Source organism: Rhamphochromis sp. 'chilingali' (genome assembly GCF_963969265.1).
Source record: "Rhamphochromis sp. 'chilingali' genome assembly, chromosome: 19".
Taxonomy (NCBI): domain Eukaryota; kingdom Metazoa; phylum Chordata; class Actinopteri; order Cichliformes; family Cichlidae; genus Rhamphochromis; species Rhamphochromis sp. 'chilingali'.
The window spans coordinates 23,179,206-23,197,167 of NC_137946.1; the positions used below are offsets into that span (position 1 = coordinate 23,179,206).

General features: G+C 38.2%; 1 protein-coding gene across 2 annotated transcripts in view; it reads left to right on the forward strand.

Moving 5' to 3' along the window:
- Positions 1 to 16,559, forward strand: part of stk32a (serine/threonine kinase 32A) — an 80,306-nt gene extending 63,747 nt beyond the window's left edge. For both annotated transcript variants that reach the window (XM_080866247.1, XM_080866248.1), the window contains exons 9-13: positions 430 to 546; positions 1,612 to 1,737; positions 3,096 to 3,224; positions 11,237 to 11,301; positions 13,992 to 16,559. In XM_080866247.1, coding sequence (XP_080722373.1) covers positions 430 to 546; positions 1,612 to 1,737; positions 3,096 to 3,224; positions 11,237 to 11,301; positions 13,992 to 14,109 — 555 coding nt within the window. In that variant the 3' untranslated portion in view covers positions 14,110 to 16,559. The remainder of the gene's footprint in view (positions 1 to 429; positions 547 to 1,611; positions 1,738 to 3,095; positions 3,225 to 11,236; positions 11,302 to 13,991) is intronic.
- The last annotated feature ends 1,403 nt before the right edge of the window (positions 16,560 to 17,962 follow it).

Genomic DNA, 17,962 nt, shown 5'->3' on the forward strand with positions numbered 1-17,962 from the left:
CCATTGGTTGAATGCTGAGAGTGCTAAATAGGTCACAGTTACTTAGCCTGTATTTCTCCAGCCTCAATTTTTTGCTAACTAGTAGCTGAGCAGTAGTAAATTTTGAAGACTGACACACAAACCTTAGCACTGCAGCCAGTGCATTTAATAAAAAAAATGCAGATTTTTCTTTGAAAGCACATGGCCTCCGGTTCCAGTTTGTAAAAGTACAGGTGATCACAGCAATCAGCTAGGGACCAAAGTAATCACAAGGAGGTTTTTGCCAATCAGTTTGGCAATACACATTTTTCCCCCGTGACGGTGGTTGCTGGTCTCGAGGCCTCTGTGACTGGAGCTTTAGCAATTGATTTCCCAGTGACAGTCTCAGGTTGTCATGTCAGTAACACCATATCCCCTCACCTGTCTTTTTCTCTACTTTCCTTATTTCAGAGGCCATATGTGATGAAATCTAGTACACCAGCCAATGAGATCCTGCAAACATTTCACAAGGTCCATCCTAGTTACCCAGCAGCCTGGTCTTTGGAGATGAAGTCTCTTCTCAGAAAGGTAAATAAGCAGCAAGTGCATAATAAACAGCAACATAAACAAATTATATTGTTCATGCCTTTGTTTTTCCTGGTACTCTTATTGTCAGTGGGTGTCTTTGCTATTTTGTATGACATACGCTATTTTGAATTTTTCTCCAGTGTGGGAAATCTTTGTCTCCTCTGGGAAGACCATTATCCATATCTGACACCAGCACACTGAGGCTACAGAATCTTAATTAGGAGGTCACTTTCATTGCTACAGCCTCACTTGAATGCAGCACAACTTTAGAATTATAATGGAGTAGAATCAGTATTCAAACATTTAAATTAGTGATGTAGGTGAATGACAGTGTTAACTGTTAGCGGTTACTTGCATACATAAATCAATAAGGTACTATTCCAGAACAAATGCTAAAGCTGAAAATGTAGAGAGACACAGAAAAACAGACACAGGGAAGCTTATACTTCAGTATGTGTGAATAAACACTAAATACCAGCCTAAAATTAGAATAGTCTACGTGTTATTCAGTATGTCATTCAGCTGTCAAACGTGTCTTCGTCTTGTTGTAATGCTTAAAAGATGCACGGCTGTTGTAGGATTTGGCTTTTATCTTGGCAGCGATCCACTGCAGTCAAACTGTTGCATTGCTTCGTGCTCAGACTCCTCGAAGCTCATTGGCATTCCAGTTGCATGTGTATATGTGTATGAGGGAGTGAGCAGGAGAGTATAGAGAGAGATGAAAGAGATGTAAAGAATGTGAAAATGCCAGGGAAGAATTTCAGGCCCACAAATTTGTCCTTCATCTTTTATCCTTCACAAACCACTGCGTTATCCCATCACCATTAGCTTTCTATATGAGTTTCATTTTTTTCCTCCTCCTTTTGTTTCCGCCCTCTTCCTCAAGCTCCCTCCGCATGTCCCTTCTCCAGTACTTCCAACCCCCTTTGTCCCTGTATCCTCATTCTCAGACACATCCTTAAAGGCAAACATGTGCTCATGTCTCAGTGAGACTCTCCTCCTAACTTTTCAGCCATGCCTCCCCGTGGACAGTTGTTCTTACTTTAATCCTTTTGTCGCTTTCAGTTGCTGTGCATAGATGTCCAGAAACGCATTTCCTGTCTAGCAGAGCTACAGGATCTGGACTACATGTCAGACGTCAACTGGGATGCTGTGCTCAGCAAGCAGGTCCCTCCAGGTTTTATTCCAAATGTGAGTATCAGACATAAACTCAGCACTGTGGCAGTGTAGTGCGCAGCAAAATGCTCACATCTGAATGTTTATTTTTCTGCTGTATTACATTTAAATGACACAAATACAACATTGCTGTAAATCAAGGTAAGGAGCACCTAAACAAACATATACCACACTTTAAATAATCCATCCACAGAAGTCTTAAATGACCTTAAAGCTTATTTAGAGTATCATGACACAAGTTTGTTTTTTAACGTATTAGATTATAAATACCAAAGGTTTTTCTGCCATATTTTTCCCATACTTATTTCCATACCAGTATTTCAGATATTTACCCTAAAGCGGGTAGTGAAAAATAAAGATGAAGCCACTGTTCAGTTAATCTTTTGTACCCTGTCTGTAAACACTGCCCCCTGCTGTTTAAGTTGGCCCAACTACTTATTGTAGATATCCAGGCAGAGTGTGCAGATGCAGAACAACAGAAAGAGTCTTAGACACAACTGAAAGCAGCTAAAGAAGCTAAAATGTGTATCTACCAGCAGCTATATAGTCAATGAGTCATTGTGGCAAAGTGGATAAAGCTAATAATGTCATTAGACAGGGAGTCAAGCTGCTTGGCTGACAAGCTCATGTAGTATCTTCTGTAATGTCAGGTTCTTCCAAGCGTTACAAAAGTTACAGCTGGTGATTGAAGGGTGTAAATGAGAATCTGCAAGTCCAAAGTAAATTTGACAGGCTCACAGAAGAGCTTTTAGAAAGAAAAGAAAACCTGTACAATAATGTGATGATCAAATAACTTTAAAAGTCTCCTAAAAGGTGACAGTAACTGTTAATGCTTTGCTCCAGAATGCAATAAATAGAGATTAATGACTGTTGGAAGTAAACAGTTAACTAAATGACTTTATCTAGTTTCAGTCTATAGCAGAGCAGAGCAGCTGGTATCCCCAGCGGTCAGGCTACCACAGCAGAGGAAAGGCACAGAGGATCGATGGGGAATTGACAGTGTCTTTCTGTTTAATTATAGGCACATGCACAGTCTTTAATCCCTTCCACACTATTAATGTTTGAACACTGAGGGAAAACTCAGCCCTTATGTTTTGTTTCCTAACTTTATAGCACTCAGCGTCTTACCTTGCTTCAGTTTGTTTTTTATCACATATTACTGTGTTCTGAAGCGCTGTTGAACATTTCATTGTCAGATATTTAGTGGTACAAAACATTTATTGATGCAAAATTCTAAATTTTCCTCATCACGTTTCTAATACAACACGGAAACCTGCATTGCCATTTGTTTTTTGTCTTGTTTTTTGACACCAAAATAGCCACGTCTATGCCTTTGATTATATGTCTTTCTTTATATGAATATGTCACTGTAGAGGCGAAGGCTAAACTGTGACCCCACATTTGAGCTAGAGGAAATGATCCTGGAGTCCAAACCACTTCACAAGAAGAAGAAAAGACTTGCTAGAAAAACCAAGGAGCATGGCTCTGATGGCTCTCCACAGGTAAGGCCATAAATTTATACATTTAGATCATATTTACATTCTGTTATGTTAGGGTAGTTAACATATGTTTGATATTGATGATTGATAATGCATTTTTTACAACTGTGTTTATCTTAGGAAACTAACATTTCACTTAATGTTTTTGGTTTAGAATATTTTTCTCTCATTATTTTCATTAATGAGGAATGAAGAAAAAGACTGGAAGGTAAAAGGTCAAGTGAGATATGGGAGAACATACCCACACAATTTTTTCATGACGACAGTATGAACTCAGAAAGATCAAACTAGAATAAGATGCATATAAATTGTACAGGAATGTGTGTTGGATATGTTTATACTTTACCACACAACAGAAAAATATCAGATACGTCACACCTACAGTTGGCACACACACTTCAAAAAAAGGCCCACGATCTAACCTGTTGCATGCACGCATACAGCCAATGCCAAAGTTGCAAAGTTTGCCTCGACTCTGACCCTTTGGCACAGAGGAACAATTTATGGAATTCTTTTTTTTAATAGAAGTGAAGCAATCTGTGTGGTCTAGACTCTAGAGCACACTCTTTGCCAGTTTGCAATAAGAAGTCTGAGCTGGCTCAAAGTGCACCATGTTTTATGAAAGCTGACAGCTGCTTGTGGAGGCTTGTCTAAGTGTATATATCAGTAATATCTCACTGTGTGGCCAAACAACATTTCTAAACACTTGATCCATTTTGTCAGAGAGTATGTCACCTGTTCTAAAGAAATAATAATAGCAGACTTTCAAAGAAATGTTTCTTCTGTCTAAGCGAAGGCTAAACGGAAGCAACTTTTGAGTCATTCTAGTAGTATTTAGGCAAAATGAAATGTAAGATGGCTACGTTAGAGCGCTAGTGACTCCCAACAAAGGTATCTTTGGGTTACACGGAACAATTAGCCGTAAAAACAGAAACTGCATTTTAGTTTTAAAGGACTGATATTGGAGCCAATTTTAAGGAAGTAAAGAAGCTAACTAAATGGTGTGGATTAGTAGCAGATGTGGACGTATATGTAGAAAAAATAAGATGATAGGGTGATTAAATAAATAAATTCAACATAATAGATAAGTACTTGAAATTAGTAGCCAAATGTGGGGATTAAAAATCTGGGATGTGTTTACCAAAATGAATGGCTAGCAGTTGAGGTGTTAGCCAACAGTATGGATTATGTATTAGCTGTTACAACAACCAGGTAAAATTAAAATTGTTAGCTAAAAACAATAGATAAACTGTTGTTTGGTAACTGAGTGCAATGGAATAAATAACTCTTTCATAGAAATGGATATTTCTATGTGTAGTTAGTTGTTAACTCTGCACGATTCTGCTCAGATCAGCTGATTGATCCGAGCAGAATCAACCACATCTTTCTCACATCTTTCCTTTCCTTTATTTATTTTAAGTTATTGGCTGCTAAAAATGCTGATACAGAAAGATCGGCAAATAGCTAATATCCCACTCTGCCTACTTTATTAGATAGTAAGTAAGGAATGAATGATTGAAGTGATCATTTATGTGAGCACATTACACGAGAAAGATTGGAAAGCATTACTTTAGCCCACTGTGACGTTTGTGCCATAATGTCACTGGACAGTGGGGTATTTGTCTTCCCTTTTAAATTGCTTTTCAAATACCAAACAGATTTTTTCTTTTATAAATGTTGTGTACAGAAAGCACAGGTCTTCCTGCTATTTCCCATGTAGATCCATTTCAAGTTTTCCCATCTTATATCTATTCAGGGATTCTATTTGCATGCAGTTTTTGATGTTTGGAGCCTATTCAATATGATGTGGCCAAACATCCTTTTCTGGAATCATATTTTGCAGTGTGTGCTAGCTGTCAGGCTGAATACTCACTTTACTGGCTATAAATATCAGTTTGTGTTTGTGCAGTGCTTTACCATATCCATTTACGCAGGGGTACTGGGGCCACTTGTGATGGATGCTTATAAGAGACAGACAAAAAAAGATTGTGAGTGTTTGATATATGTGTGTATGTGTGTGTAAGAGAGAGGGTCTGAAGCACAGCAGATCAATATTGCATGAAGAAAACTACCCTAATGCCTGTTCCAGCCTCTTACTCAATACCTTAAAGCCGTCTGTATTCTTTTTTTGTATGTTCCTCCTCTCCTCTTCTCCTTTCCAACCTTTGCTTTTCTCTCCTTTCCGCTGTATCCCAGCACAAAGATATCTATATGTCACTATAACATTTTCTTGTACAGAAAGTGTCCCGTTCCTCATCAATTTTTCTGGTTGAACTTTTATCTTTTTGCCTTCCTCTTCCTTTCATTGCTCTCATAATGTAGCATGGAATTAGCTCCGTTAAACCACTGATAATATACAGCAGAAAATTGGACTGCTGTGAGAACAAAATTAATTGTCACACTGAAACTTGCAGACACACACACACACACACCTCGCCTAATCATAGGTGCCATTCAAGTTTATTGCATGCGTGAGATAAAGTGGAAACTTGACATATAGAATTAATTTGTATAATGTGTTCAGGGCTGGAGCTGTTTTTGCTACTCAGTATGTTCTCATTGTTTCTCCAGGCTGCTGTTACTATGTGTGCATCAAGTTGTAATTTTATGTTTGCTAGGCTAGGTTTTATTATAGGTGACATTGGTGACGTTATTTTCACAATGCCATGAAAGTTTTAAAATATGAAATGGGTGAAATCATCTTCTATCTGATTCTCAGCATATTGCAATCACAGGAGGTTTCTAGTATGTTTGAATTGCCTGATCTGGTGACAATAAGTTGACGTTTACCATAATAGTCTAGTGATTGTATTGGGTGCAACATTTTTGCTTGTTGTAGAGTTTTTACTGCAGTGGTTATGATGATTAACTTTATATTGAGAAATGACTATATGAAGATTACTGGGTTAATGTTGAATAAGTCGTTAAAATGAACATGCAGAGAATTATCACCTACAGTATTGTGCAAAAGTTCTAAGCCATCCCTCATTTCCTTATATGTCTGTGTGTCAGTTTACATATTACAACAAAGAGCAATAAGAAGCATTAATAAGACAAGCAGACAAACACAAGCTATATGTTTAATAACTGGCTGTAAGAACTTGTAGTAAATACTACAGTATCATAGTCAATGGAGTAAAGCTGTGTGATAACTGCACAGAGGAAATTAAAACCTGTTTGTTGCTGTATACTGTACATTCATACAACTCTATAAAAACAAAACTATTATAGCCCCTTTTCCATCAGTTTCTACTCGGATCGACTCACCATGACGCACCTCGGATCGACTGATTTTCCATTACGATCGAGTACCACCTAATGTGTGTGGTCGTTCGTCCTGCTGCTCGGTCGACCTGATGCTTGGTCTGTGGCTTTTCGTCAGACTCAGGGACCATGGCTTTGATTTTTGGTATCAATTTCCCTTGTTGCTGGGTTTCAAAATTGGCAGTTTTTATTTTCGTGAACGACATGCTCTCGTGACTCACCGAGTGACACCACTGACCAGCCAATAGGTGGCATGAAGTCTGATGACGTCACATTTTAGTACCTGCTCGGATCGCTTGGAACCCCAGCGGAGCAGGTACCATTTTAGTACCTGGTACCAGACTAATGGAAACTCTGAAAACCGTGGCTAACCATACTGAGTCCTAATTAGTACTAATTAGGTACTAATGGAAAATGGGCTTCTCATTCTGCTCATCTGGATACTACTATTGTTCTTTATTATTGTTCTGTGCATGTATCTGTAGCTAATGAGAATGTAGGCATTTAGTTTGTAGATTTTTGTTTAAGATCTCTACCTACTCCCTTTCAGACTTAAAACATTCATTTACACCATTATGAGTTTGTGTATGTCTGATTCCAATCTCACTCTGTATCTTGTTTTACTTTATTTTATGATTTTGTTCAAATCTATTCTTCCAAGGAACCAAACCTTGGAAGAATAGACCAATTTTTTTTAAATTGGTCTTGAGAAGCAGTGCTCCATTGATGCTTTTTCACTCATTTTCAGTCCGGTCCTTGTATCCGACCATTTTCAGAGGAATTTTCGACTTAAGTCATTTGCGCCATGTTTTTGGTTTTGGTTCAGTCTCACCACTCGTTGATAATTTTTGTTTACATCCATTTTCAAAAAGTGGCTAAAACCTACCACACACAGCAAAACAGCAGTTAAAGAAAATGAGATATAGCTTGATGAAAATGCCATCAAATATGTAAATAGCAGGTAGTTGGTAGTGACCAATAATAAGGCTAAAAAGAGAGTGAATGCTTGATTAAAAAGTTACTGCTAAAACTGTAAATATAGTAAAAGTACATCCATTATTTTCAATGCAAATTTCAAAATAAACAGCAGTTTTTGGGTGGGGCATTGGCAGTGAGTTGGAAATAAGGCACTAAAAGGTGCAATCAGCGCCATGTTTCAGTATCACGGAGTCCCATGGAGAGAAACAGAGAGATGGGAAAGGCTGTCTTCAGGCTGACATTAAGGTTTTCACAGGATAGAAAACAATTTTTGTTCTTTGGGTACAGAAACAAAGTATAGTACAGTGACAAAATCTATATGTGGTTGAATGAAGTTTTTTTCTTTAAGTAAGAAAAAGTGAAGAACAGATTTTTTTTCAATGATCTCTTTCAAATATTTCCTCTCTCTTTTAATTATAGCTTAAAAAATAGAATGTCTGGTTGTTCTGAGTAAACAAAAGCTTCATAGAAGTAGTGTAAAACCAGTTAATTAGCACTGATGTCAGATAAATTGATGGATCATTGGAATAGAGAGAGAGAGCTGCATGTGCATCTGAGGAAGCAACTCTGTGTGTGCCACTGATTAAAAATGCAGAGTCAGAACTTGGCTTTGGTTTAGGTCTGAGGGAATATCATCAGGAGAAGTCAAACACATGCAATTTAAGAAGTACTACTTGTACAGCAGATATTTCTACACTCAGCAGTTGAATCTGAGCTGAAGATTTTTACTGTTTAAATTATGGTTAAAGCATTCCTTCGATCCATATTTCATTATTCACCACTAACTTCACTATTATGTCACATACAGTTCCCAAATTACAGCATATCAATCTTCTCAAATGGCTGTGATTCGATATGCCATTTATGTGTCAGGCAATCTACATATTTTAATACTATTGCTCATTACCAGTCACAACAAACATCAGCCTCAGCCTTAGCAATGGACCTTGAGAAATGTTCCTGTTAGGCTTTCATCCAACAGAGCACTCCCTGTTGGTTTGTCTCATTAAATGGAAAGTTTAATCTACCATTTGGAGCAATTAGCTTCTGAACTGTCTTTTTAAAAGCATTAAATAAAGAAAGGAAGGAAGAGACAAAGAGGAGAGAAGAAGTAGTGAAATGTCAACGGTTAAAGCAAGGCCAGAGCCTTCTTCTGGCAGAATCCTTTCCTTTGTGACCTCTTATTCCTTGTCTCCATCAATTTATACATCTGCCCATATTGTACAGTTACAGAGGAATGAATCAATTTACATCTAACCCCTCGATTTTTGAATCGAGGGTTAGATGTTCTAACCCTCGTGATTGAATAAATGCATGAATAACAATTTCCAGTGCAGAGCCTGACACACTGGAACTCAATTTGTCAATATTTTTAAAGTGATGAAAGCAAGATCTAGGACAGGATTCAAGCTGTGAGCATCCAAAATAGAAGCTGAAACAAAAGTTACCGAAACATTTCTGATAGAAGATGTAGCTAATGCTGCAAAGGCAAACGAGAGCTTAGGTACAAATCTGTAAGGGGCACAAGCAAGGACTGTTCCTACAAATTTTAGTAGAGTCTGAGTACCTCTGCAAAGTCTGTAGCTTAGAAACGTCTTGGGGCTTAAAAGAGATATATAGCTGAATGTTGTCTGCATAGAAATGATAAGAACTATGCTTAAAAGTGCTCAGAGTGTGTTCAGTTCAGTTCATTTTTATTTCAAACATTTCAAACATGTGCCTTCACAATCATTACAAAATATCATTCCATTATTTGTTTGAAAAGGAGTAGGCTGAAGTATTTACTTATTTGTCCCTACCCCCTCAAGTTTTACCTCTCATTCATTTAATTTTTTTTTGTCTTAAATTAAACAAACAACATATGAAACATATGAAACATATGAAGTAAAACAAAAGGTATCTAATATATCAAAAAAAGTAAAGGCCCCAAAACAGAAAACATGTGGCACAGAGACAAGGCTAGACAAGTGGAGGATGTCCTATACTTAGAAGCTGCTAAAGAAAAAAGCGAAACATGACGATCAACAGTGTGTAAATGTCAAATTGTCCAATCATAACAGTTCCTTCTGGGTTCATCATAGATGTCTATAGTTGTTTAACTTCTTATTGCTGTCACTGTTCTTGAACAGGTCAATACTGATTATCAGCACCCTGTGGATTGGCGTGACGTGGATGTATTAAGTCAAATTTGGATTTTATAAATAAATTAATAATAAATGTTCTTCACAGCTTTACAACAGGAGATCACATGGAAAAGACCAGGAGGTACCACAAAAGTCAAAAGTGTGAATCAGGCCCTGGAAATATATTTTGACATAAAAAAAAATAAGCTCACAAAAAATGTATTCAGTCAAGTCTGACCGGCGGTACCCTAAGGAGGAGCTCCATGACTTTACAGCAGTGCGTTTTTTGTTCAAGCTCCCTCTGCAACTTGAACGGAAACTATATGTCCTATCATGGGTTATATCAGTACAGACAATGTTGGACAAAGGTTTTTCTTTCTTTTTTTCATGGGTCCTGTCATGCCTTTAGATCTTAGATGTGAAGCATCATTATGACACTGTTAGAAAGAAAACAATATCTTTCTTCATGCCTCATCATGTCTGTTATGTATCAGATCTATAACTCATGCCTGACAAATAATGTGTAACACTGCGTCCCCCCACTCTGAGTGTCTGCCTGTTTGTTTCTTTGTCCTTTTTTTGTCTGTATCGCTCACACAAAAGCACACCCTGTTCTGACAGTCTCTGTCTGGGTGGTTGTGTCAGTATCTTTTGGGTTCATGCAAATCTGCCGTTTTTCTTTTCTGATACTGCACTGAAAGTGTCCCTTCACTAAAACTCAGAGGCTCGCTTGCAGTCAAGATGTATACTAATCATAGGGCTGTTTTATCCTTCTCTCTCTCAGGCATGCTTGCAAAATCACAAAATCCACTCCCAACTTTTTCTGCTCCTCCTTTCCTCCAGCTTTGCCTCTCCTCTCTCTACTCTCCAGTCTGTCTTCCTGCCCTAAATTAGTTGATGGCTTTCGGATGCCAGTTGCTCCCCCCCTACTGTGACAGCACCTGTACAGAACCTCTCTGCTAGGCTGTGTGAGTGACAGCTTTGGCAGGAAGTAAGCCATTTCGAAGTGTAGAGGGCCAATCTAACTGAGCTTGAGGGGGAAGCACCACATGCCCATACATGCATGTGCAACTTTGAGTATGATTCTTTTTACTAAGGATGAGGCCTTAAGACACCCTAAAAATTAAACAGTTTAGGAAATTCAATAAAGGTTTGAAGCAGGGGCAGCTTTATTACACTTAATTTAGGGTTATTACATATTCAGTTTTTCTCTATTTTTCTCTCTTGTGTTGTATCTCCTAGTCTCTCTTTAGTGCCCACACACAATGAATACAGTGTGATAATGATGATGTATTTCTGTGATCTCTCCTCATTGCCTCCTAGGGAAAGTGAGAAAGCACCTGTCTCCTTGTCTTGGCATTAGAGTAGTCTAACATCATTAAGTGGGCCAAATATGTCCCGAGTAGGCCTGCATTAAGCAGGTTCAGACATGCAGTCTTATAAGTTGGGTGAATTTTTTCAACTGGCACTTTTTGGACAATTCAAACAATTTGCGCTGTACTGTGCACCAGCACATATTACAAATCCAAGTCACCAAGACAAGAAGAATAACCATGATTAATGGCTGGATGTGATTTTATTGTTGCTTCTTCACAACTGCCAGTAGTGAGTCACAGCTGATTTTTTTTTTTACATTTGTCTCTCCCCCAGAATGGGCAGCTGCAGCAGCGTTTGGATAATGTCCAGAGAGACTTCATTGTCTTCAACAGAGAAAAGTAAGAGCCTATTCTTTCTTCACCAGCTAATACTGCCTTCTCATGGAATAAATAGCACTGTAGCTTTCAGTAAATGAAAAATGAGAAACAATGACTCAAAATGAAGGTAACACTGTAAATACTATGCCTTTTCACCATCATTAGTAATAATAATAACAACAATAATAATAATGATTGTTTGGTTTGCTGGATATGCGGTTTAATAAATATTCTAGCTGTAACCAGGAATAATAGAATAATCCTTGCTGCTTGGTGGAAGCATAAAGGAAGGTATTAAAAAAATTAACAACTGGTAAAGGCTGCCCAGTACTGAATATATCCTGTATATCAGAAGTTTCTGGAAGTAATAAGAGATATGATTCACCACCATAATTTGCATAAGGAAATGTTCAGGCAGGTGCAATGTTGACTCACGCAGTGGCATATTCTACAAGAACATAAAATAATTTCATGATTATTTCAGTCTATCTAAATCATTTATCAAACCTTATTATCCCAAGCCAAGCCAATAGTACACAGAAAAGGCATAAAAACAGATATTAGAGGCTATGAAATTGTTGCTTTGAGGAAATTAGTTTGACTCAATTTGCTGTAAAATAAAATGGTAATTTAGTCTTCAGCTAGCTTAACCTGAAAGTGTAAATATTTATACTTTATTTCATGAACTTCTATATTCATTATATGAAATTAAATGATATGTAGTATTATCAACATACAAATAACAAATTAAACAGTTGGAAAGCTGGAAAAAGACAACAATAGAAAAAAACCTAAAAGCTTAATTTAGAAAATATATTTTAGTATTATTTCAAAGTGCCATTGTTATTTTACAGGATTTAAGGTATGACTTAGATTACTTATGGACTTTTTGGCAGTATAATGTATGCTTAATGATGTATACAGTCCTGTGAACGGGTTCTATTAGGGTGTAGATCATCCCTCCAGTAAAGCTTTCTGTGCTCCTAAAACAAGTTGAAGTTGTCTATAAAAGTCAACTCATAGATGCCACAGAGTGAGGAGAGTCAGGTGTGCAAGCTCAGCAGGCAGCTGGAATAACCGACTCCACGGCTCAGAGTAGAAACTAGAGATGAAAAGCTCACTCTTCTTTACAATGTTGCTTCAGGTCATTAAAGTTTGCAGGCATTCTTTTATGCACAGTTCTCTTGATTTCTTGACACAACTTATCAAGTGGATCGAGGTCTTGACTTTGGCCCATTGTGCCACCTTACTTTTTTTCTTTTCAGCCATTCTTTTGTAGATTTCCTGCTGTTCTTGTGATCATTGTCCTATCACATGACCCAGTTTGGAGTTTTAATCAGACATATGTCCTCATATTATATTCTAAAATGTCTACATATAGACTCTACTGTTTATGTATAGAGTGGCATTCATGGTGGATTCAATGAATGGCTGAAAAACAGATCCAAATCATCATCCCTCCAACACCATGCTTGACTTTTGGCATAATATGTTTGCCATTTGGTCTGGGTGGGCGACCGTTGTTCAGCGGGTTGGAAAGCTCATCTTGTAACTGGAAAGTTGCTGGTTCGATCCCCAGCTGTTTTGGTCGTTGTGTCCTTGGGCAAGACACTTCACCTACCGCCTACTGATGATGGCCATTGGGGCTGATGGTGCGATATGGCATCCTCGCTTCTGTCAGTCGGTCCCAGGGCAGCTGTGGCTACAACTGTAGCTTGCCTCCACCAGTGTGTGAATGAATAGTGGAATTGTAAAGCGCTATATAAATGCAATCCATTATTATTGTTTGTTCGATGCAGCTTTGCAAACCTAAATCGAATTGCTGTGTTGTTTTTAGAGAGAATAAGATTCCTACTGGGAACACTTCTGAACAAACCTTGTTCTTGTTCTTTTCATGCTAACCAAGGCTTGTAGAGTCTCTCATGTAGCTATTGGCTTTTTGGGAATTTTTCTGAGTATTGTGGTCTGATCTTATAGTGAAATTGCTGGGACGTCCATGCCTGAGATTGGCGAGAATCTTCAATGTTCTTTACTTGTGAATAACCTTTCTCACTTGACTTCAAATTGGGTGGAAATGGCTTATAATGGTTCCTAGGTTGGTGGGTAGCAACAGCTCCTTCTTTAAGGTCATTGTGTTACATTTTGTGACTACCAAACTGCTAAAAGCTCTGCTTTTACAGAGGTGTTCACACTTGTTGGTGATTAGCTAATCAAGTGCATTTGATTAGCAGCGTCTGCTTGCTACCTACCCTCTTAATTCCTATGGACGCTAATCTAAAAATTGATGCTCCTGTAAAAACATCAATTTTTAGACTAGTGTACAAGGAGACCAAATTTTAAGGTAACAAATAGCTAAAATTTTGGTTGATAAGGTAGGAGAAAAGGTCAGTAGGTTTAGCTTTAAAAGAACAATTACTGTAAAATAGGACCAGCTACATGTTTTTGTCATCACAGGGAATAATATCTGTACCACCAGCTGATACATGTTTCCCTCTTAAGTATCCATTTAAAAAAAAATCATAAAATGCCAGGCTAGCAATTACAGGTTGAATGTCAAGCTAAAATGATCCAATTTCAGTGCAATTAGTTACTAAGTCATTGCATGGAAGATGAAAAGATGTGTTATTGTTAACTTTTACAGTATTCTTGCAGAATATAGCAACAGACACCGGCTGACTTTATATCTACTCAAATAAATCTTTCATCAACAGGTCAAGAAAAGCAGTGGCGGACACCGAGTCCTCTGAATTGTCCACAAGTGAGAAGAACAAGGCAATAGAAGATGGACAGAACAACAATATCGAGCCAGCTGCCTACTTATCAGGATAGATCTCATGATGCGAGATCCCTGCTTACTCCCTCATCACTTGCACCTGCCCACGGCTTATATCTATCTGCAATTTGCACCCAGACACATATTATTCTATGAGCACAGGCACTCGAAACTGGCCTTCAGTGTTCCTGCACCACTTTGTTATCCACAACACAAATGCGCCACAGTATGCACTTGTGCATCTCTGTTCACTCACAAAAAATTAATTACGAAGAACTCCAGGACTGCAGGAGTGAAATGGACTCCTGGAGCAGCAGCCATGCCCGAGCGAGGCATTTTTCCTGTCACCAAGAAGAATGGCTCTCAGCAGAGTGTCACTCATATAATGTTCCCTTACATCCATCTGGTGCTCTAATATCTGCTCAGCCTCTACTCCGAGCAGTTGCTGAGGTGAAATGGTAGTCACTTCCCTGCCTGACAAAGCCACATCTGATCAGCTGGTCAACCATGGCCAAAAGCTATATGTGCTGCTGCTGCTTGGATGGGAGACTTTTTAGTCCGTGGTGGTTATGTAAGTGTAACATGGTTCACCAGTGCTACATAAAAAATGACAACAAGACGGAATTAGACCGACAACATAGCAGATGGGCAGCAGGTGTTGAAGAACACTGAGGATGACGCCATTGTACAGTGTGCTCTATTTAATATCGGGACATGAGCATGACAATAGGAGTGCAAAACATTAAAACTGAACAACTTTGAAACATAAAACAAGATATTTGATTTAACACAGCAAACACTAGTTCCTCTAAGAAAAAATTCTATGTAGCTAAATTGTAGAACTGAGCACGAATGGCTCATTTTATCAGAGCAGCAGGTACATGTTGGTAGTGGTCATGTTGCATAGCTTTGCCAGTTAACAAAGATGATAGGATTTTAGCATTTGGTTTGAAGTCCCAGTTCCAATCAACAGCAGATATAAGCAAAGCATCCCATATGTTTCCTTGACTTGCTTATGAGTCATGATGTGTATTTAAAATGCAGCTACCAAACTAGCTTTTTCTCTCAACCTTGGATGTTTATATGGAGCTTTTACGTTTCATGCTGACTTTAATCAGTGTGTCCTGATGGAAATCTTCATCAAAACGCTGACATTTTGGACTAACCTTTGCTTCAATCTGCAAATGACAAACTGGGTCTCCACAAAAAGGTTCACTGCGATGAAAACATAGAAAAAAGCTAGAGGGTAGATGTTATATGTTCTGCTCTGAACCTCGCTTTGCACATGCTTCTTCATAAAGTGTAGCATTTATGCACAGAGAAACAAAAAAAAAAATAAAGATCTTATGCTGTGAGTGAATATTTATCTCCTTAGGGTGGTTTTCTAGATGATAATTAAGCTGACTCCTAGACTGCATTCATTTTTCAGTTATTGTCTGCACTCATGTCTGTTTTTGTATTTTTTACTTATGTTCTTCCTGTTTTGTGTTGGATACAACCAAATGCATATGTGCCACCAGATAAGTCTGCAAATTTGTAATCGCTCTTAATTGCTCCCATAAAAAACTGAATCCATTTGCAATCTGTCGCTGCATCAACACATTTGTGCAGCTGCTACAACACTGATATAAAATTTGGCAGCATCCAAATGAATACAAGGCGTGAAAACACCCTTCTTTCGTTCAGTAAGATTTGCCATAGACTTGTTCAATATTATATCCGAAAACCACACCTGCCTCTGAGGTTTGCAGAGGGGTGCCTTAGACCATAGATATGGCACACAGCTGGTTCCCATAGCTATATGTGCATGTTTTAAAAACCTGAGCTCTTTTCACAATCTGTAAGTCAATGTGATTTATACTAATCCCACTGTGCCACTCTATTGACCTTGAGCTTGTCTAGCTGCAGTATCACTCAATCCTTTCAAGTCTATGATCTCTTGTAATTACATTTAAAATGTAGTTTAATCTCTAATTGAATGACTCTTGGCACTTTTCTACTGAAGACAGGTGCAATGTTTTTCAAATTACTTTTGTGGTGTCGTTGTTGTTGTCATAGATGTGATTTTAGAAATTCAAAGGTGGGTTTCTGTAAAAGGTGTCTGTATATTATAAGGTGGGATAGTTCAGTAGATGGAATAATCCTGGATACACGTCAAGCAAACAGTATTTCAATTTGATCTTATACGGGTATCAAAATGTTGGAATTATTGCCTCAATGTGGCACATTTGCCACCTTCAGAAACCAAAAGAAAAACAACAACCCCAAAACAAAACTCAATGGCAAATGGTACTTGACCCAGGTAATATAATTTCTCAACAAAACATATGTGTTAGAAGAAAAAGAAGAAGAATTTATTCTGAGAATACACTTGTTCCACACATGTGAATCTCACCCCTCTTACGGTTTTGTTGTCCTTCAGTTGTCACTGTGTGTTTATTGTAATTAAATGTGTTGGAGTTGCAAACTGTTAAGGTGTGCCTTAAATAATAACTTTCTTTTTCTGAACCAACCTGACTGTCCTTGTGCTTTATTCCATTAAAAAAAAGAAAAGAAGTTTGATTCGGAGATTACTCTGCTCCAGTCTAAAGATAATGCTGCCCCCTAGTGGTAACTGACTACAGGTACAGTGAGTCTTGGATTGGAAACCTATGGTTAATGTGCAAAAAGGAGAAAGTTGAAAACATTTTTGGTATCACATGTGGAGAAATCAAAACCAAGCTAATGTATATTGAAAAACCTGCTTCAGTGGCCATTGTTTACTGTCAGTGCGACACTAGGCTAAATTGGCAGTGGATAAGTGTCTCAGGGAATTCCTTTAATGCAGTCAGTATCAAACAAACTCAAAGCATTTCCTGTCCCTTCTCTCACCCACATGCATCTACAAATACAGACCTGAGACCTGAGACCAGCCCTTCCCTAGGTTATCTCGAAGGCACAGTCCAATCTCTCCTCCATAGAAACCAGAGCTGAGGCAGCACTTTCCACATAAATGGCTGATCTGAGTTGGTGGGGATGGGACTCTCAGCTGATAAATACTTCCCCAATCTGCTGGGCATCAAACAGATATAATCAGCAAACCTCAGCTTGATGATCTCTCTGCTTATCAAGAAGGTAAGGGAATCGCTGCCAGTTTGTTAGTGCGTGTGCAAAAATGAGAAAATGTCCACTGTGTTTGATAATAAAGTTGATTTATTACTTATAATCTATAATTTTCCAAGGCAAATAAGAGCGCATTAACGCTCTCAACTATTAATACATTTCCAATAACACTTAAAGTACAGGAAATAATAATACTACACAGTCAAACCCCTTATTTTATTACTACTGCATGACTGGCATCAGCACTACTTTACCAAGTGGGAAATGAAAGGACTGGATGAGTCTCACAGGCTCATCTGAAACAATCTGAACTCCGTAAGTTAAATGTAAATGTTAAGGGAAGGAGAGATATTCATAACTCGTCCTGTTACAGCGTTGTTTGTTTACATCAAGTGTTTTTGCAGTTTTTGTGCATGTCTGAAGATGCTTGACAAATTTCTGGAGAGTATTCTGATAATGATGTGAAATCAAATCACAGTGTGCACTTACAGCCACCACGCACACTTCTGTTTAGATTGCGGTTGCAGACTCATTGCTCCGTCTGCTTTTCCCCATCATCACAGTGATGTCATGAGACATTTACTCACTACCTAACAATCCAAGAGGGACCTCGCAGAAGTTTTACTGCTGGACCATAAAACTGAGGGCATGTGTATGTAGCCCCCGCTATGAAAGACCTATGAGAGACTATGGACACTTTGTCCAGCCAAAGTAGTCAGATTTCATTCTTTTTTCTCTGTCGTGGAAGCACATGTAATTTTATTATGTTATTTTCTTAACCTTTGTTTAAACAAAATGCCAACATTG